Genomic DNA, 22,402 nt, shown 5'->3' with positions numbered 1-22,402 from the left:
TGTGTTTAAATTCTTCAGTGGTTTGTAAACTTATTTGCAGTGGTTTGCAAACTGATATGCAGTGGTTTGCAAACTGATTTGCATTGGTTTGCAAACTGATTCGCATTGGTTTGCAAACTGATTCGCAATGGTTTGCAAACTGATTCGCATTGGTTTGCAAACTGATGAGCATTGGTTTGCAAATTGAATTGCAAATTGATTCGCATTGGTTTGCAAACTGATTTGCAGTGGTTTGCATGTCTTTGCAAATCAATTTCAATTTTTCTTTTTCTTTTTCTTTTTCTTTTTTAAATATTCACAACATATTTCCTTAAGTCTTTTTCAATAGATGAACGAAAGATTACAAATCAAAAGATTGAACTTTTTCGAAAGATTAGTTCTTCACATTTTTTATTCAATTAATGTTTTTTAAATTTCTACAAAAATGAAACCCCCGTAAAATAACACGTAATACAAATAGTTTGAATTGAAGGATGTGCAAGTATTAACATCAAAGTTGCAAAAGGATTCTAAATTTATTTGGTGACTTTTCAATCTGGTATGTAGTGGTTTGCAATCTGGTTTGCATTATGATTTGTAGTGGTTTGCAAACTGATTTGCAGTGGTTTGCAAATTGCTTTGAACTGTTGTTTGCAAACAAGTCAGTTTCAATTTATTTTTTTCAAAATATTCACAACATACTCACATGTTTCTTTAAATATTTTTCAATAGATGCAGGATGAACGAAAGATTAAATCATTTTCGAATGATTAATTCTTCATTTTTTAAAGTTTCTAAAAAAGAAAAACTAGGGCTACGCCCCCGAACCCCGGTAATTCATCAAAATTTAACATACATTGTGTACATAAATTGAGTTCCTTTGAATTTAAGGATATACAAGTATTTCAAAAAATAATTTCCATCTAAGTTGAAAATGATTCTGAATTTTTTTGATGACTTTGCAATATGGTATGCAGTGGTTTGCAATATGGTATGCAAACTGAATTGCAAACTGATTCACAATGTGGTTTGCAAACCGATTTGCAATGTGATTTGCAAACTGATTTACAATGTGGTTTGCAAACTGTATGCAGTGGTTTGCAATATGGTATGCAAACTGATTCGCAATGTGGTTTGCAAACTGATTTGCAATGTGATTTGCAAACTGATTTACAATGTGGTTTGCAAACTGTATGCAGTGGTTTGCAATATGGTATGCAAACTGAATTGCAAACTGATTTGCAATATGGTTTGCAAACTGATTTGCAATATGGTTTGCAAACTGATTGCAATATAATTTGCAAACTGATTTGCAGTGGTTTGCAAACTGATTTGCAGTATTTGAAAATTGATTTGCAAACAGATTTGCAGTGAAAATTGATTTGCAATGGTTTGCAAATTGATTTGCAACGGTTTGCAAACTGATTTGCAGTAGTTTGCAAACTGGTTTGCAAACTGATTTGCAGTAGTTTGCAAACTGATTTGCAGTAGTTTGCAAACTGATTTGCAGTGATTTGCAAATTTGTTTGCAAATTGGTTTGCAGTGGGTTGCAACTGATTTGCAGTGGTTTGCATTCCGATTTGCAGTGGTTTGCATCCTGATTTGCAGTGGTTTGCAAATTGATTTGCTGTGGTTTGCAAAGACTACTTTCAATTGCTAAAATGGAAGAATGATATTATAACACATTGTGATCAAAGATCCATTTATTAACGTAAAAAAGAAAGAGAAAGAGAGTTCCATACGAATGGTCCTAGAGACAAGACAACTTGGTTTCTTGCTCTTAATACATTTATGCGATTCTTCTACACATAAAACCCTAATTAATTTAACAGTGTATATCATAACAGTCGAAGAGGTCGATTCACTTTCTCTATAAGTGATTCGACCATTAACCTACAATGAGAGTAATAATTTAATGACACAGTAGTGATATTTTGATATCTTTAGGCAGCAGATCACTGGACATGAACATTACATTTAAGTCGTTGGATTTTCCTTCTCTTTTGAATATCAAGAGTCTGCAAAAAAAGAAAAACAAGAAAACAGTTAATAGAAGGATTCCTAGATGACACAATGAAGAACTAGTATGAGATTGGGACATGAGACAAGGGTATGAAAATTTAAGTGATTCTTCATTGTACCTAGGGGTTGCCGAAGTCTGGAACTCGAACCCTCTTTGAACCGTCGGTTAATCGCTTGAGAGGAAAGTGATCATCTAAAGAAGCAAAATCATTGCAGACCTACAAGATGGTTTATAAAGTTAAATCCAACATTAGAAACTTCAGTATGAACAAGAGTTCGTTTAATAGTAATTCGAACTATATATATCTCAACTACTCGAACTTTCAGTGAGATCAGATCATTTACCTGGCTTTGAATTGCTCCTACCAATGTTTATGTGCATCCTGAAGCATGTACACTCTCAAGACTAGGGCACTGCAGTAGTAACCTCTCTACAAATAACATGATAAACCACTTGGTAAGTTACCCAGACTAAGAAAACCTTGTAATGTTCAAGAAGAAGTCAGACAAGTACCTGGGTTTAAGTTTGTACAAGACGTTAGATTGAGATCGTTGAGAGCTGGGCAGTTTAGATATACGGCCTGCAATAACAAACAAAGATCAGAAACACGCTTGAAATTTCAAAGTTTTGTTTCTTATTCTGTAAAATCGAGCTTACGTCTAAGCCGGAGCAACCCAAGAGACTGAGTTTCTTTAAGCGTGCATGTTTGATAATCAGCTTCTGGTACATAAGGTGTGATTTTCTGTTCAATGGTGTTTGTAGGAAATTTCGGTCGTCGTCGCTAATCTCTTTATATAGATCCTCCTCAGAATTGGGATCACATATGGTCATGCCACAGTCCATGAGTTCCAGATTGGGCAATTGTGTAGTAGCAAACTGAATACCACCTTAAGTATGAGAAAGTATAGACCAATGAAAGCAAGTGAGCAGATGTTCACTGGCAGGTAGCTCAGAAAAATGCATTACGATGAAGGCAGAAAATTACTTGAACTGATGTGCGGACAAAGAGCAAGTAAGATTCTAGATAGAGTTTCAGGCAATTCATTGCAGATGGCAGTATGAATACACTTTTTTGTATATCTTACTCCCAGGACACATGAAGAGCAGTTTATGCATATTAAACAGTTAAGATCGGTATGTAAAACTCTGTAAGCAGAAGTGGCAAAACCATGATATGTAACCGGTAACCAAATCACTTAGTATACTAAAATATAACGGAACTATGTCGCGATTTTGTTCCTGCAATGATAGTCCCATTAAGGGGATGAGCAACACAAATAGAAACCCCTTCTGACAACCCAAATCTTGTATAAACAACTAAAGTTGCATCCCAAGCAAAGATATTTATTTCAATCATTTTATCAAACACATTCCTTGCATAACCTATACCTCCAAACATCCATACAAATCCAACAAAGAAGTATAAACATAAACATCAAAACTAGCATTGTATAACCAACTTTCATGGAGTTCTTCATTTTCAATGAACCAACCCAAATCCAACTTCTTACCATTTTCCATTATTGTTAATCAGATATAAATTGTGAAGAAATTTTGTTTAGATCCTTCATAAATCCTAAAAAACTTGTTTAACATACAATTGGAACTTCTCTCTCTAGAATGAATTACTACTAGCTAAAAACCCTAACATTTTTTGTTCAAACAAAGAGTTATTTCAAATTAATACGACCTAAACCTAAAACGGATCAATTATTTCTAGCTAAATCAACAATTTTCACCTCGACATGAGTTTCTCTTTTTTGCTCCACCGGTTGTGTTTCTTCTCGATAGTTAAGAAATGTATTTTAGGTTTTAAACGTAATTAGTTATTTAAGCAGGGGCAATTACGTCACTAAAAAGTGAGCTGGTTTGGATATTGTCCTTGAATAGTATTTTATAAAATTATGTGGTGCCTAGAAAGACAATTTCGGGCCTTCGGCCAAATTTCCTGATTTAGAAGTAAAAGATATTGTCTGGGTTTATGTCGACGTAGAAGACGAAAAGTATCTAATTTGTTTGAATTGAATAATGGTTGGCAGGGTCAAAGGTCGGAAACGATAAGGCCAATAAGGGTGATGTCCGTAAAAAGAATAAAGAATAAGCCTAAAGAGCCAGACTGATAAAAAAATTTACAATACACTGATGTATTCACTTCATTAGCTATATTGTTGATCAACTAATACTATAAGGAGTTCAAAATTTCTCTTACTCACAAAAAAGAAAAACTAAATTTAAAGGTTGCACGAGTATACGTAGCTTGTAGCATCAGCCAAGAAGCAAGAAAATGACGCATGCTCTATAGCATCATAAAAGTTTCTGTTCGGAAGTTTCTAAATGTTTTGAAGTCACTACGTATTACTGAGACGAGGTTCAATACAATAGCTTTCATATTCTTAACATTTTTTTTATCAATTTCTGTCTGAGAAGTTCCAATTTTGAGAACCATTAAGAAAACTTCAATCTTCTTTCAACTCAACCAACTACAACGATATTATTCTTCGAGTAGATACTAATTTTAAAAGCATTTCATATGCAGCATTGAAAATCCGATACATTATAACCTCATTATAACATTGTAACCACTCTTACTTGTGGATGAGGACCGTCTCAGTGATGGTACACAATATTCTACAATGATATGTGATATGTGATATGTGATATGCGATATGTGATGTCATCTATGTTTTTGTGGAGAAGAAATTAATCAAACCTCACTCACTTAAAAGGTGGGGAGAGAGAGAAAGAAACCATGAGTTTAATTGCTTCATGGGTTCGCTAATTAAGAGCAGAAAATTCATTTTTTTTGTAATTAAAAGATTTTCAGTAGGGTTACGCTTGGAAGATAATTAATGAACATCACAGAGGTTCATGTTTGTGACACCGAGAAAGTAGTAAGGAGAGTTTGAGAAAAAGACTTGCCACATAATATTACCTAAGTAGTAAGTAGAGTTTAGGAAAAAAGACTTACCACATAATATTACCTAATTTAAAGGTAAACGATATTGGTTGGATTTATGCCTGCGTAGAAGACGAAAAGTATCTAATTTGTTTGAATTCAATAATGGTTGACAGGGTCAAAGGTCTGAAACGATAGAGTAATAAGGGGGATGCCCGAGTACAAAAATAAAAAATAAGCCTAAAGAGTCGGACTGATAAATTTTTTTACAATAAGCTGATGTATTCACTTCATTAGCTATATTGTTGATCAGCTAATATTATAAGGAGTTTAAAATTTATGTCACTCACGAAAAAGAAAAACTTAATTTAAAGGTTTCACGAGTATGTAGCATCAACTAAGAAGCAGCAAAATAACACAAGCTGTATAACAACATAAAAGTTTCAGTTTGGATGCTTCTAAATGTTTTGAAGTCTGTATGTATTACTGAGACGAGGTTCAATACAATAGCTTTCATATTCTTAACATTTTTTTTTATCAATTTTTGGCCGAGAGAAGTTCCAATTTTGAGAACCATAATCTCTCAAGAACTTCAATCTGCTTTTAACTCAACCAACTACGATGATATTATTCTTCGAGTAGATACTAATTTTAAAAGCATTTCATATGCAACATCGCAAATCCGATACATTAGAACCTCATCATAACATTATGACCACTCTTACCGTGGATGAGGACCGTCTCAGTGATGGTACATAATATTCTACAACGATATATGATAAGTGATAGTGAAATCATTTATTTATTTTTTTTTTTAGAATGGCCAGCGTACCTCGAACCCTTGACCTCTAGGTGAAATCATTTATGTTTCTGTTGGGTAATAAAAAGATTTTCAATAAGATTACGCTTGGAAGATAATCAATGAACATCACAATGGTTTATGTTTGTGAAACTGAGAAATTAGTAAGGAGAGTTTGGAAAAAGACTTACTACATAATATTACTAATTTAAAGGTAAAAGATATTGCCTGGATTTATGCCTGCTTGGAAGACCGGTGTGGCATGAAAATGTCACATTTGGATCACTTAACTTCGATGAGTTAGTTCGTTTAGGATTTTATTTATAATAGTTTATGTGTTTTTCTTGTTAGGGAGCTTATTTGGAGTTTGACGTTAAATTCGGAATAAAACGACGGATTCGTCACATTTTCATTTCATGCGGACGAAGTCGGAAGACAATAGCACCAGGGGTATTTTGGTCATTTTGGTGAAAATCATAGGTTAGATGGCAAGTGGAGTCAATGGTGAGTCTGACGGCGAAAACGGAAGTCGAATCGGAGTTCGGACGGGAAAGTTATGGAAGAAAGAAACCGAGGGACATTTTAGTATTTTCTGAAAATTAGAGATGTAGAGAAATATGATGAAGGCACCCCTTGATTTCTAATTGAGAAGCAAAGTCCAAAGCCCAAGTGTCCAAAGAAGAATGACATGTATAGATTGTATGAGCACCCCAAGAGTCCAAGTCAAAAAGTCTAGTTGGGTTGACAAAGTCAAGGTTGACTAGGTTTTAGACTTTGTCTTTGGAAAGATAAGGAACAAGTCTGAAAATGATATCAGCTTCTCCATTAGAAAGAAAACTAGGTTTTGAGAGTTAGGGTTTTTGGCCAAGACTTTGAAGTTTGAGAGAAGGAGAGAGAGAAAGGGGGTTTGAGAAGAGAATGTAGGGATTTACACCCTTCTACTAGTGTTTATAGCGGAAATATGACATCTAATGTCTACACTAGTATTCCCAGGATCACATGCAAAACTAGTAATTAATCTAATGGAGATAGTAGATTACCTTAATCGCTTTTCCCTCGAACTAGTTGAATTGATTGAAGAAGACCAAGAGCTTCAAGTGTAGCTCCTCTACTTGGGACACGAGCAATCAATTTGATCTCCCACCTTGTTGTATAGCTAGCACACCAATGGTGGTTGGAAAAGAAGAACACCTTCTTCTTTGACTAGATTGATAGTAATGGGAATTAGCTCACTTTCTCCTCTCTACTTGATGTGGTAGAGTAAGAAAGCTTAGAGAGAAATTCCACACCTTATTCTCTGCCCTAAGAGTGTTTATATAGAACCCTAATAAGAATCCACCTCCTTTTAGGTTTCCTAAAACACCCTTTAGAATAAGATTTAGGGAAATAGTCGAAAATAGCAACTATTGATATTTTCTCAATTCCCTAAGGAGGAGGTGCCCAAACACCACGAAAATTGGCAGATATAATGTTTATTATATCAGCAACTAACCCTCCAAAATTCAGCCCAATCCGAGTCCTAGAAGTACCCGAACCGGTCTAGGCCCAAAAACCCTGTTTTTGGCCTTTTTGTACTATCTTTGCCTAATTCCTTTTTAGGCCTATGAGATATGTTTATGGGACACTCCCATGATTATATCTCACTCCCACTAGTCATATCCTAGATCAATTTGTCACTCTTATGTGTAACCCGTTGTAGGATCCGATCGAAGTTAGCCGCGAATTACTTCGTAATTCGACGATCGTAGTTGGTCTCTAGCTACAACTCTACGATCCCTAAATCAATCGGACTTGATGATCTTCCACATCAATTATCCTATCCGACAAATTGTTCGCATTGTCACCTTGGTCGAAGGACATCTCCTTCAACTCCTTCAGAGAACATGTTGGCTAAGGCTTTTGCCGACACGGGTTTGCGAGCAGAGCACGAGATAGAGAGGCTCGGGTCTTCATCAAGCTCGGATTGCTTCAAGCTTTCAAGAACTGCAACAACTCGGGTTTTCATGGGACGGCACAAGACGCGCAAGGGACAGCTGGGTTTGGCTCGGGAAGGATCTGTCTTGGTCGGTCTATCATACTCTTAGCCGGAAAGAGAAAAGCAGATCTGGCCGGATTCTTTTGTGGTGATGCCGACCATTTTTATGGTTGGGAAAGCTAGGGCGTTTGAAGAGAGTGATCTTGCCTTGATGTCTATTTGATTGCCAATTTTTAGACAGAGAGAGAAAGCTTGATCCTAGGTCTCATGGTGGTTCTTTGTTGAGAGCAAGAGGAAGACTGTTGTTAAAGGGAGGTCGATTTTATTGAAGGGGCATCCACTTTTACACTATTAAGGGGAAACTGGAATATTACTAAGGGGGGATCAGAAGCACATATATATTTCATATTTTCGACGATCCTAGCCTCGCGCCTCATCGGAATAGGGAGAATTTCACTTTAACTCGTGTCTTTCTTTATCGGTCTTTACATTTATTACTCGATTCGCCATGTCTAACTAAATCTTTATTCAGATACTCGTGAAACATGAATTGATATGTGATGAAATACTTATTGTTTGTTGGATGATATTTCAATTAACTTCGTCTAATTTTATGAATTAGAAGCCTTATTATTAATCGTCTATTGACATATAGTTTTATAGTGCGTGTTTAGTTTGATAGCCGATACTTAGTGACTTTTGATCGGTTATACTTGTTTTGGCGTACTATACTTATTAGTGTCATACTTGTTTATTGTCAACTCATTTGCTAGTGTGTTATTAGTTTGATAGTCGATACTTAGTAACTTTTGACCGGTTCTGCTTATTTTGACATATTATGCTTAGGACTGTCAATGTGGGTGAAGTTAATTGACTTTCATGCTTTAGATAATTAGTTATTGTCATTATCAGTCTTGTGGATTAAAGTATCCCTCTCACTCGATTCTTGCTCCACTCTTCTCCCGAACCTCTCTCACCTTTAGTTTAGTAATTTTATTTGTTTTCTTTGTTTCTTATAAACCAATCAAAAACCTAATTATCATCTTTTGTTTTAGTCTGAGAGAGTGAGTAACACCTAGACCGGCGGGCTAGACTCTTTCGGTATCCGACTTACCTTCCTATCCTTGTGGATCGACCCCGGTCTTACTGGGTTTTACTACTTTACGCCCGTACACTTGCGGGTGGAGACCTTTTAGGCTGACATTTTAAGTCCATTAAGTTTTTGGCGCCGCTGCCGGGGATAGGTTTAGTAGTTTGGATATTGTTTGTTTGTTTTGTTCATTAGTTTAGTCTTATTAGGTTCCCACGGTAGATCCCTCTTGGCTAACGTCATTGTAGATAACATCTCAGTTTTACAAGTAAAGTGTATTTTAGATTTTCTCGAGTGTGCGTGTACCGTGATGCCTATGATCACATTGTCTGACATCAATTGAGTCGCGCTTACACGAAAAAGTGTGCACTGTGGTGCTCATTTTCACACCTTTGGGCGACATGTGGTTACCTGTCATCTGAAATCAGTATGTGATTTCCTTCGAAATCAGTACATGATTTCGGATGACAGGTACTCGCGTGACCCCCACAAAATAAACAGGAGACCCACAGGAAATTCGAGCAAACCCTTCCCGAGGGGAAAGGTTTCTCCATGTTGCATAAGCAATCGAGCTAATTACACTAACCTCGATTCCCTTAAGAGTTTTAATTAATATTGAGGAAAATCCAAATAAGATTAACAGATAATAACAACGAAAAGAGAATAAATTGGTTTAAGTAGATAACAAAAAAAATTTTCTAAATTGACAGACAATAATAACCACTCGTCACATAAAAATTAATTTTCTAACTTCAACCTAAAAACAAAATAAACCGAAAATCATCCTCTAAGACATCTGTTTGAACACTTTAAGCTCTGAAGTTTTTGTTCCTAAAACAAAAAATCAAAAATTTGAAAAGCAAGGGAAGAAAATTGATTAAAGATGCATTCATTTCCTACAAAAAAAATATAACATCTGAAACACGATATAAAGATAGGGACGAACGAATCGTATCGCTACCAAAATATCCATACATGAACATTATACTTGAGTACATAAATAGTTCAAATTCTAATTGAACAATGGATATCAACTTAAATCAAATCGTAATGAAGAGGAACATCTGAACGATAGGAAGGAGCAGTTATTACGGCGAAATCTTTTTTCCACCCAACATTGTTGATCAATTTTGCTTTGCATAAAAGTGAGAAATTCTAACCTGTAACAAAAGAAAACATTCATAAGAGAAATATAATTAGTAAGACGTAGATAATGACAGATAGATTATCAAACTATAAGAAAAAAATCATGCAAAAGCACAGAACTTCAAAATGCCATGAAATAACCTCCCTGCAATCAAAATCAACCAAGAAAGATCGTCAGAAGATATATAAAAATGAGCACTATAACTGTCTATTTGAACACTAATGACGTGTTAGCCATCCTGAAAGACCTATACAAACATGTTAAAACCTTTAACCATGGCAGCGTCGGATTCAAACTATCTTACCAGTCTGACTCGACCACATTTGGAGAAATTTAAACACATCAAAATATTACAGGAAAGCCTAATTAAAGAGAACATTAACCTCAAAATATAGTAATGTTTCTAACTACAACAGACAAATAATTTCCCGTGAAGATTCATGTAACACTATTCCAGTGAGGCCTTTTTTCAAACAATTTGTGAGTATTTCTTAAAAGAATTTCAAGAGATGAATATCATAGAAGATAACAAATTTCAAAAGATATAGGTTTGGGGGGAAGGAATAACTAACCGAGAGGGTGTTACAGCTTGAAAGAGCTCTTAGCTATGAAGAAGAACCTTTATTCTCCCCGCAATTTTCATGAATCAAAAGACGAAATACGAATTAGGGCTTTCAGTAAAACTGATTCTAAAACCAAAAGAAAATACGATAATCCATTTACCTATCGAATAGGAGAGTGGCAAAGGGTATAGAGTAAATCTGAAACTTTGTTTCAATGGTTTTCGATTAAATAAAAAGGTACATTTACATGGTACATGTGTTACCCATAATAAAGATTGATGAGAGGCAAGAAAACTATCAAATGGCACCTCTTTAAAAAATGTTCTTTAATTGAATTTAGAAGAGTAGAAGTTAGGAAACAACTTACTAAACCTTTTGACCACTTTGGACAGCTTATGTACCCTTCAGAGCATGAGATAATGATTCGCCTGGACACCTGTTATACGTAAATTAACAAAAGATTATTAATCGCAAATCTATGGTTCGGGGAAATAAAACTATTACATGTTTTAACCTATTTTCAATACAAACCGAGTTGTTCGCAAACCTATTACTAAACAATGAATTATGAAACAAATTGAGAAGAAAAAATAATTCATAAAGAGAACAGGAAGAAAACTACATGTCTGTGTGAAGTTATGAAATTACAATGTATCGAAGGTGTTGACCACTTTGGACAACATAGAGCTTTAGTTAAACACTTCTCCAGAGTTACAAACACCTTCCCATAACCTACTCACAGGAACAGTAAAATATAGCACATTGATGAAAAAGGGAGAAATAAACTAAATCAAAGGAACCAAATGATTAATCCCAACTCAAATATTCAAACTTCAAAGTAAAGAATAACATAGCAGGTTGGAGTAACTATTACAAATCCATACATAACACATTGTTGAATTTTGGTGGTCTCGAGGTTGGAACAAAGAAAAGTGTATACTACAGTATAATACAAATTTAGAGCTTTCAAATGAAATAGAGTATAATACAAACCTACTTGAGATGTCACAAAAAACCATGACTCGACGCAATTGTGAATCTTTGATGACCAATTGTGAATCATTAAAGACATAAACACACAAACATTTTGACTAAATTTCTTTCTCCAATATCATTTGAAACATTAAAGACATAAACACACATTAAAGTGTACTACTTTAAATCTATGATATATAGCTGTTAGAACTTCAAGCCAACCAAGTAAGATAATTTAGAACTTGAAGCTCTGTGATACCGAAGAAGTATGTCACAGTAGTAGATTTTTTCTACTTTTTTTTTTAAGCCACAGACATTAAAGACACAAACTAAGAAATTCACTGAAGCATTTCTTCAAACACTTAGTGAGCAGGAGTACACACTGAAGAACTTCACCTCCTTGCAATTTATAAGATCAATTTAGAACTTTAAGCCAACCATGAACTTTCTGCAATTTAGAAGATCAAAGATCATACCTTCAATGACATAAAAATTAGTTCTGAATCGAAATCAAACAACCACGTAAGGAGAAAACATTTCTGGAGCTAGAGAGATATATAACTATTTATAGATGATATATAGAGACATATATAGCTGTTTAGAAGATGATAAAGAACTTTCTGCAATTTAGAAGATGATAAAGAACTTTCTGCAATTTAGAAGATGAAATCTTTAACCAAAAAACCACTGAAGGGGAAGAAGTTTAAGCATTCCTACAGTACCTCTTTGTTGAAAATTGTAAATTTTTCAAACAGAGAAGATAAAGTGTAATCAAATTGAAACCAGTGGGAAGCTTTTGAAGTAGTTGACCATAGACACCATGAAGATTTTGGGGAAGACGATTTTGATTTTGGATAGATCTTCTAGAGATGTAGTTGAAGATTTTGGGGGAAGACGGTTTCGAAAAATCGTGGGGAAAGTTTGGAGAAATTGGTTTCTCATAAGTAAAACGACTATAATACTCTCTTCTTTTTATTCTATTTACAAAAGTGTATTTTGTATGTGTCGTTGGATCTAATCAAAATTAAATCTCCCAAACAAAATGGACGGTCATACTTATCCCCTAGATAACCGACTGAGCTGTTTTAATATAATAGATTTGTTAACGTAGACGTTTTTCTTTATTTTGATAGTTCTCACGCTTTCTTGTTTTCAGGAACTACTTTAAGAAAAAAACCGAAAAAAAAGAATATTAGCGAAGGAAAAGAAAGGAGTCAAAAATCTAATCGGAGGGAGGAACGAAGCGAGAGGAGAATTCGCTAGTATCGTATTCTATCTTACTTGTGTGTGATGATTTGGATAGTTTGCATTTATAACTTGTGTGTTAGTTCCTTGAACATTGTGAGACCATGACAAGTTATTTTAACGGTTGGCCATTCCATTATCATGATGATGACCTTAATCTGAGGAGTTCCATCACTACGTGACGTGATATGACCTTAAGAGAATACCAAAAGTTGCGTAGAGCTGAGCTTAACTGACCTAATATCACCCTAAGAGAATACCAACAGATTAATGAGGGGAATAGGCCAGTTGAGCCTTATTGACCTTGTATGACCATAGGAGAGTACCAACAAATATGTAGAGACGAGCCAACCAACCTGGTATCACATGTGGAGATTATCAACGAATGTGTAGAGACAGTCCGATTAGTGAGAGGAATAGACCATCTGAGCCTGATCGATCTCGTATGACACTAGCAGAATACCGACAAATGTAAAGAGATGGTCTGCTTAGTGATGGATATGGTCCGACACCGAATATGTATGAGAGACCTTATAGTCCACACTAATCTGAGACCAATGATTTTAGAGGCAGGTATGATCCTAGTATGTACGGTGGGAGTTATTATCAAGAGTCTTCATTTAATTACACTTGTGAGCATTTATTATGCAGAGAGATCCCAATCAGAGTCTGAGAGTCGTCTTATTGAGCTTATGTCACAATTTCTAGAGGTACGAACTCAAACAGAACAGAAGATTGGGTCTTTAAGACATCAATTACAAGTTCTTGCGTCACAGTTATTCGCCGACGAGGAAGGGGTTTCACCACCCCAAACTCAGAAGGGTACTAGGTACGATGACGAGGTTAACACGTCTAATCCTAGTACTAAGTTAAATGTCGATGAATTTACTGATAGTACCCAAAAGTCTGAACAGATTGATGACCTTATGGTCTCTTTACCTCGATCATCATCGTCTCATTATGATAGGACTCCACTAGACTTTGATGTTTAGGATGATGGCTCTATGAGCAAGTTTGAGGATGACACGATTCAGAACTATCTGATTTTTGACACTTGTAAGGAGTCAGTCTTTGATGCAATGCTAGGAAGGCATGATATTATAACTGGCTGCGAGGCTCTGGATGCCTTTAAGGATATTGATGACGTAGTACGTAGAGACATTTTGGGTAGTTTGTCAGACTATATACCTAAGGAAACCATGGACCTTGACTTGGTCCCCGAGCTTGTCTTACCATTAGAGTCCAATTTGACTTTCACATTATTTCAGACTCGGTTGTTGATCCCTTTTGGGACATTTCAGACGTCCTTCCGAAGACGTATATGGACATAGTGGATTTTCTATCAGCTAAGCTTGCAGATGATTTTACGCCTTCGACTGATATATTGACCCTTCACTTGTATGTGGATCCTTTTGATGACTTCTTAGTTGTCGCTCCTTGTATTTATGCCTACTTAGTGGTCTGTGCACTAAAGGTGGGATTTTGGCTAGGAAACTCGGAACCCGCCCACGATCGTCCGAGTCCGAAGGGTCTGTGACCGTCCGATGCCCGAATCAGTCCGTACCCGCCCGACCGAAAGAGCTTAAGCGGACGAACGTGGGCATAGGTCCTTACCCGGTGATCCGACTGAGTCCGTCCGCTTATATAGTCCGCCCGACCGAACTCGTCCATACCCGTCCATTTGTCCTACCTGTTATACCCGCCCGCCTTTATGATTTATTTTAAGCCTTTATATTTGTAAGGTTAGCTACAACCGTTAGATTTTAAGAGTAAAAATGTATAACCCTAGAAATCACTTTTCTTAATCTTGTCTTCGCCTCTTTACTTCTCTAGTCTCTCTTTCCTCCTAAATCTCAATATCTCATCAGTAACCTAGAATCCACAATACACCGATTGTAATCCATGAAAATAAGAATAGAACCTACGCAATCCATGAGAAATCTCAATGATCATCTTTTAATTTTGTATTCATTTACTTTTGGAAATTGTAAAGTGGGTGTTCAGAAAGTTGTATTTATCTACTAAACAGTTGTAATTTCAAATAAAAGTTTATTTATTTGTTCATTAGTGACTGATGCCCGACCGACCGATACCCTGTTTGCCCGACTATCAAACGGTCACGGACGGGCACTTTTTTGGAGAAAATCTGAAATGTCTGCCCATTTTGTCTGGATGTCCGAGTGGACACTTTGGACTTGTTCCAGTTCTGCCTGGACCGGTTGAGTTAGTGCCCGTTTCCCGCCCGTCCGGACCGATTCCCACCCCTACTATGCACCCACTAAGTTTGGGGATGACTTATTTTCTTCTATCGTCTCATGTGCACCTCATTTTCTTGATCTTTTTGTGAGACGATTAACACCAGCATATATCTTTCGTTGGGTTGACCCCTAAAATTTTCGTCTCTTATTATATGATCGTTTGACTGATTGAGATGGCTCTTGATGTTTGTGGGTATCATCTCTGAAAAACGTCGAAGAGACATAACTCGTGCTCTTGTGAAAGCAAGAAAATCAACGGCTAATTGCATAGCTCAACTCAATCGTGTTTGCCGCGTTAGTGGTCATTTGTATATGGTCATGATATTATGTGTTTCATTCTCATATTTCTTGTTGATCTTAGGAGCATTTCTTTCTTGTTTCACTTCTAAGACGTGGTTTGTTCCAAGTTTGGGGATGGCGACGAGCTTCACATCAACTTGGAACCTGTTTATACACGAGTCTCGATAGTATTATCTTTTATCTCCTCCGCCTATGGTAATATCTTTCCACATTTCTCTTTAAATTAATATTTCTCTTATTTTTTAGTGAGTATATGCTTTAAACATTAAGGACAATGTTAATTTTAAGTTTAGGAATGGGGGTATGGCCTTTTGGCCTCATGACCATGGGCTTCACAAGACAAGAAGGTTCAATAAATTCGACCAATTTTGAAATTTTTGGGTAGATTTGATATGACTTTAGTGGTATGCTTAAGTATGTTGATGCATGTGTTTCTTTTTTGGTGAATGTTATGCATGCTCTTAGCCTTTTTCATGAATGTCAAGTCCTTTAGCATTTGTTGTCTGATCACGTGAGTAGCATCCTAAGGAAGAAGAAACATTTCTGAGGGACGTAGAATAGTCATTAGTGGAGACTTAAACCCATGTGAGATATCTGAGCCTTTATATTATTTTCGAGTGTAGTCTTTGTAGGGTTGTGGAGTCACTTACTAGTGTTGCATGCGGATTACTTCGACATCCAATGTCAAACACTAGTATTCCCAAGATCATCATGCATAAGCTAATAATCAACTAAGAGTTAGAGATTTACCTTAATCGCTAGTTTTCCTTCGAACCTTTCCAATCGCTTTGAAGAAAACCAAGACCTTCAATTGTAGCCCCTCTACTTGGGACACTGAATGATCTACTTAATCTCCTACCTTGTATGTTAGCTAGAACAACAATGGTAGTTTGATAAGAAGAACTCCTTCTTCTTTAATTGACTAGTTGATAGCTTTTGGAAATTAGCTCACTTTCTCTTCTCTACTTGATGTGGTAGAGTAAGTAATCTCTTAGAGAAATTACACACCTTATTCAAGTCCCTAAGAGACCTTATATAGAGTTCTAAGTTAGAGTCCAAACCCAATTAGATTCCTAAAAAGTCCCTTTTGAATAAGATTAAGGAAATAGATAAAAATAAATATTAGTTTCTATTTATTGATTCCCTTGATGTGTGGACGTCCAAACCATGCCCAAAAAGGCATATCTGACCTTCCCCATTAGGGGAACCTTCCATCCAAAGATGGGCCCAATCCGAGCACAAAAAGTCTTCTTTTTGCTCCCGGCCTAAAACTCCTATTTCGGGTCTTTTGTTGTTATCTTTGCCCAAACTTCTTTTAGGCCTATGAGACATATTTATGGGACTCTCCCATGCATATATATCTCATTCCTGCTAGTCATATCATCCGATCAAGTACCCATTCTTATGTGTAACCCGATGTAGGATCCGGTCGAAGTTAGCGGCGAATTACTTCGTAATTCAACGATCGTAGTTGGTTTCAAGCTGAACATTACGATTCCTAAATCAACCGGACTTGATGATCTTCTTCATCAATTGTCCTACCCGACAAATTGCTCGCATTGCATTCTTGGTCGAAGGACATCTCTTTCAAGGACATCTCCTTCCTAAAGGAATATCCTTCAAGTATATCACAAACAATTTCTTTTAGAGCTTCAACAGTCTCATATTAAGGATGAGAGACAAAACTTTGTGTAAGATGGTTGAAATATATTGGATTGATGGTCATGTCATCCATTTATAACCGTAAGATGAAGGTCAGGGGATGGAAATAAGATGGCTTAGTACCAAAACTAGGGAAGGAGTTGGCAAAAGGAAGGAGAGCATTCAGTTCTACATTGTATCACCATCTTACACAACTTTTTGGAATGTTTTTATTGCTAATGGACCTAGGTTGCAGTAGATTTGAGCTTGAAGACATGCATTTGTTGTACATGGCAGATCTCTCGTTTGCCATGTGTGCATGCACTACCTGTTCTAGTGCCTAGACGAGAAGATCCGATCAAGTAAAATTCATTTTCACTATTGGGCCCTTTACTTATGTTGAGATTTTGAACAAAATTTGGACTTATACTATGTTTTCTTGTGTTCATATATAGGTATTGCCGTTATTTCTTCATTGTTGAAGCCTTTTTCCAAAACATATGACCATCGAGTAGTCCCAAATCCGGATGAATATATGGGGGGGGGGGAAGAGGTAAACTTTCCTTTTTGGTCCCATTTCCCTATTGGCCCTTTATTCCTACTTAGCCTCCCTTTCACAACATATACCTTATGTACTCTTCTTGTTTGACCTGGTTGTAGCGTCAATATGGATCAGGTCGACCAAAAAAAGAGTGAAGGATATGTAGGGTTACGGATGTGTCTAACACACCTTTTCTAGTGTTTATTGTGGAATCTCAAACATCTAATGTTAACACTAGACTCCCACGATCTAATTATACATGAACTAATCAATGAACTAGATATGGAAAGATGATTACCTTTAATCGCTTTCCCACGAAAAAAATTCGGACAAGATTCGGAAGATCAAGAACTCCAATTGTAGTTCCTCTACTCGAGACACCGAGTGTATGACTTGAACTCCCTCCTTCGAGTTATCTAGAACTCTCTTAAAGATTGAGATGAAGAACACCTTCTTCTTGACTAGATATTCGAGAAAACTCCTTTTCTCTCTTTTGACTTTTCTCTCTAAAAGCTCTCTTGAATTGTCTCTTGATTTTTCGTCGTCGTCCATAATTATGTCTTAAGGAGGTCTATTTATAGGGACCATAGAGAAGGTATTTGACCCAAACTAGGATTCCTAAGATATCTCCTTCAAGACATATCTTTTTGTGTCCCATATGAAACCCTAAAAGGGTTTATGTGTGGGCGGCCAATATAAGCCTCTATGGGCTTTATGGCCGACCCACACAAGGGGTCTAACCGGCCATGTGCTGGACGGCCCCTTCCTAAGGTCGACCATCGCATGGCCGACCACTTTATGGGTACCCACGGGCTCCCTTTTTAGCCCGGGGTTATGTACACTTGTCCGGACTCTTCCGAACTCTTTTTGGCCTCAAATAATGGTTCCAATCCAATTATTTACCACTTTATATCTAGTCAATATCTCTCCGTTCAAATTATCACTCTTATGTGTAACCCTTATAGGATCCGGTCTATGTTAGCCGCGGATTACCGAAGTTATCTGACGATCGTAGTTGGCTTCTAGCTAAGCATTACGACCCCTAATTCGACCGGACTAATGATCTTCCAAATAAGGTCATTATGATCCTATTCGCCAAATCGTACGCATTGTCATCTTGATCGAAGGACATCCTTTAGAAGGATACCATTCCTTCGGACCGAGGGAATATATCCTTCAGTCTCCCACTTGTACTTAGAACAAGTGCAATGCTCGACTCCCATGTCTTTTCATATCTCATCTGATATGTCATACTTATCGGACTTTCTTGATCCCGAGAACAAACTGTCAAATCAAATGATTAACTCTTAATCCATTTGAGCATGGTCATGCATTTTCCAGTTGTTTCTCATCAAGTGGCCCGGAGATATTTTATCCCGATTTTACTCAGGAAAACATATTCCATTCTTGTACTCCCACTCAATTTCATGTCTATCCTGTCTCCCCCAGCAAACTGCCTTTATAACCTCCATTTACGGCGCGGCGTTTAACGGTGCCAAAGTTCGACATTCCTTACACAAACTGAGTGAGTACTCATGTTTTGAGGAATCTCTCCGATTTGCTAAATGAGAGTTATGTCATCTCATGACTTCTTCTCTCGAAGTACTCTCACTTGGCGGGTTTCCAGTGTATCAACTTATACACCCATGAAGTTGACTTTGAATTCTCCTATTCCCATAGCCCAAGAAACAGCGCTATCTCGTCAATCACTCATGCTAGTCTTCTTAAGTCATTGTTGTCCAACCAATGACCTGGACTAGGGATTCTTATAATGGTGTGCTTCCATGTTCACTTAGTAGGGTTTCTTTCATTAGATCAAATATTTAATAAACCTACCTAGAACACTCCATTATTTTGGACTGTCATCTAAATTCTAAACCATGATTTAGACGACGAAATAAACTTAGTTTATTTCGGATAACAAGAGTTTGTAAATATTGAGCACCGCGTAAACTCTTTTACGTTTCTCAGTTTTACAAGTCTTATTATTATTTTCTTCCTTAATCCTAATTCCTTAGATCCGTTCATCTTCCATGTCCGTTCTAAGGTGACAGTTTAGTTTATGTTTTTCACTTCGCTTATTATTATCATGCTTCAGAACTCCTTCGTAAGCTATTATGATAATGCCAGTTTCTTGAACTGAAATCAGCACTTCCCAAGTTCTAATTTTGGTTTCTTATCTAGTAGAGTTAGATACGACTCCCAGCATGAAAAGTCCTTTTCATCTGTTCGCCCTTCCTAAAAGATTCTTATCTTTATTTTCGGAAGATTGCTTTTATGACTTTCTTCAACTTCTGTTTTCAGAGACATAATTTTGAATGCTCTCAGCACTCTCGGTCCTTTCTCTGACTTTCATGGGTGACAACATCTTTGGTACTCTAAGTACACTTTAGATGTGCGGGTAAACATCAATCATCTCCATGATCGATCTTATGTTTTCCTGACATAAGTATTTCTTTCATGTTCTGATTTCGCTTGTCAGGATTTCCAAATTCTGAGTTCCGCTAGGCAGGTCTCACGTGAGATGGGTGGAAACTCTTCTCCAAGAGTTCTTAATCTGTTTCAAAACTTCTTTTGAAATGAGTCTCTTCATCACTTTAATCTATTGACATAGATTGTGATGCCCTAATAAATTTACCCTCGTCTTTTGTCCTATTGAGTCAGTTCTCTAACTGTTTTTCTCAATCCCAGTATATCTCCACATACAGGACTTTGAAACGATCTTGTTTCACTCCCACTTACCTTCTTGTCAAACAAGACTATTCATTCTAAGAAATTGAATCCGATCAAATTTCTTTACGAATGTTAGAGCCCCACTCCTTTTAGATCTCATCTCTTTAGACTCTCACTCTAAACTCGGAGTAGTTTTGCTATAGTTTCTGTGAATCTTCTCTAAGACCCACTCGGGGTTTTGAGCAATACCTTCTTAGTTTGTTTAAGAGGTTTCATCATGAGTAATTTCTTACTTTCGTTATGGCAAGTAACTCTTTACTTCCATTATAACGAGTAACTCTTTACTTACTCCTATTTGTTGCTCCTTTTATTCGAACTTCTTTCGAATGTTTTATTTCCTCCCATTTGTCCGATTATCAAAAAACGCTTTCTTTTTAATAGGACACCATCGAGAGCAATAATCTAATTGTGTTTCGATGATTTGTGGAAAAACCTCATTATTCTTCGTTTGAAGAATCTATTTCTTAAAGGTCTTTAGACTTGGAATAAAAGATCATTTTTAGAACTCTTCTAAAATTCATATTCGTATGGAATCCTTTTATTCACTATAGCCTTCTAGGTCTTAGTGGTATGGCTTTTGTGCATTTAGACTTTTACTTTCGGAAGACTTTATGACTTTTAGACTTATGACCTTATCATAATCTTTTAGTCAGATTTGATCCTTACTTGATTCATGTTTAGTCTCCAAGACTTCCTTAAATCTATTATTTAGTATATTGCAGTCACATTAATCACTTTCTTATGTCTAACATAAGCTTTTAGTGAGTAATTGACTCTTGAGATCTTGTCAAGTACATTTGTTTGAACCATGATTAACTATCGTTGAGGGATACGAGATCATTCAACTTTTAGCTTCATCCATGTTCTTTCAAATTTGTTTGACTAGATTAGATTAACTAAATTGGATTCTTTGGTATAATTCTTTAAAAGTTGAGTAGGCATCTTTTAAGAACATCATAAAATACTGAATATTTTATTTATCTCCATAATCTCATTACAGAGTCAATGTTCGAAAAAGAAAAAGGAAAACTATTGCTCCTTTTAGCTTTTGACAGGTTCATCTCCTTACTCATTAAATACTCAGCTTCCACTTGTTCCTGTCATTCATAATGAAAAGAACAATTTCAGGTATCCAATACCTTTTGTGGAATTGTATTTAATTGAATCAACTTTTAATGTATTTTACCTTATTCGGAGTTTCCATCTCCGTTATTCAGCTTTTCTTGGTAGCGTGCACAATCTCTTAACCATATATGGGATCTGCTACCACAGAATATACAGTTGTTGTTAGGAAGGATTTTCCTAGGTCTTCGGACTCTCCCGCCCCTTCTTGTTTTAAGGCGTCTCCTTCTCCTAACTTCTTTCGTTCCCGAGTTGGTACCTTCTTGAACAATAAGAACTTCTTCTGTATTTTCAGGTACAACGAATCTGCTTTCAGCCACTTCTAGAATGGCGAGCAATCTTTCAAGTGACACTAATCCAAATTTTCTTTCAAAATCGTTCCTTACTTTATCAAATCCATCATGTAAGGATAGCAAGATTGTGTCAGTTGCCATACGAACATCTAAAGGAGATCCTAACCACTTCAAATCACTAAGATGGCCCATCATACTTAGGACATGAAGCCGGACTGGTTCCCCTTTTTGCTGTCGTTTATCAAGCAAACATGAGAAGATCTTAAATCTTTCAACCTGACATTGTGTTCTACACATTTCTTAGCTGTTGAATAATGCTGTGTGCATCCATTTCAATGAAAGCATCAAGATACTTTGTTTCCATGGATACCAACATTAATCCTGTCACTGGTACTGACCTTTTCTTGATGATGTCAGCTTGCTCACGCTCCTCTTTAGAAGAGGTTTCTGTAAGTGTCGGGATAGGTGTGTCCAATATTACTGCCACCTTTTCGAGAACCTTTCTCAGAGTTCTTTCCCATTGAACGTAGTTCGTATCGTTCAATTTTTCTATCATGGTGCATAGGTCGAAGATTCCCTCGGACACCATAATTAAACTACATGTAAGAAATGCGAAGTGATTTAAACTTGTTATCCTGACATAATTCCTGTATGCCTATATTATTCTATATTTGTTGTCCCCTAAGAATAATATAATTCCAAGATCCCATTCCTCCGGAATTAAGCGTACCAAGGCACTGCCCTTAATCCATCGTCCTGGGTGAGTAACTCCTTACTGATCATACTCCTATGATTCTTGGTTGACAAATTTCACACTTGTG

The 22,402-nt window shown here is 36.5% G+C and overlaps 1 protein-coding gene and 1 long non-coding RNA gene across 2 annotated transcripts; both read right to left on the bottom strand.

Annotated features, from left to right (window-relative positions):
• Positions 1 to 9,636: 9,636 nt before the first annotated feature.
• LOC147530969 (uncharacterized) lies at positions 9,637 to 12,344 on the bottom strand. Its single transcript, XR_015228284.1, has 3 exons — positions 11,122 to 12,344; positions 10,483 to 10,909; positions 9,637 to 9,923 (listed from the first exon to the last, which is right to left on the bottom strand). It is a non-coding gene; the product is annotated as an uncharacterized LOC147530969 (long non-coding RNA).
• Positions 12,345 to 21,353: 9,009 nt separating this feature from the next.
• LOC147530968 (uncharacterized) lies at positions 21,354 to 22,137 on the bottom strand. The gene is made up of 2 exons (XM_086649704.1): positions 21,952 to 22,137; positions 21,354 to 21,857 (listed from the first exon to the last, which is right to left on the bottom strand). Exons 1-2 carry the CDS (start codon positions 22,135 to 22,137, stop codon positions 21,354 to 21,356), a joined length of 690 nt encoding a protein of 229 aa, XP_086505830.1.
• Positions 22,138 to 22,402: the final 265 nt, after the last annotated feature.

Source organism: Eschscholzia californica, unplaced genomic scaffold (assembly GCF_041429995.1).
Source record: "Eschscholzia californica isolate CP2 unplaced genomic scaffold, dmEscCali1.0.p SCAF_6, whole genome shotgun sequence".
Taxonomy (NCBI): Eukaryota; Viridiplantae; Streptophyta; class Magnoliopsida; order Ranunculales; family Papaveraceae; genus Eschscholzia; species Eschscholzia californica.
Note: the sequence above shows the minus strand (reverse complement) of the source record. Positions and strands in the feature narration are given on the sequence as shown.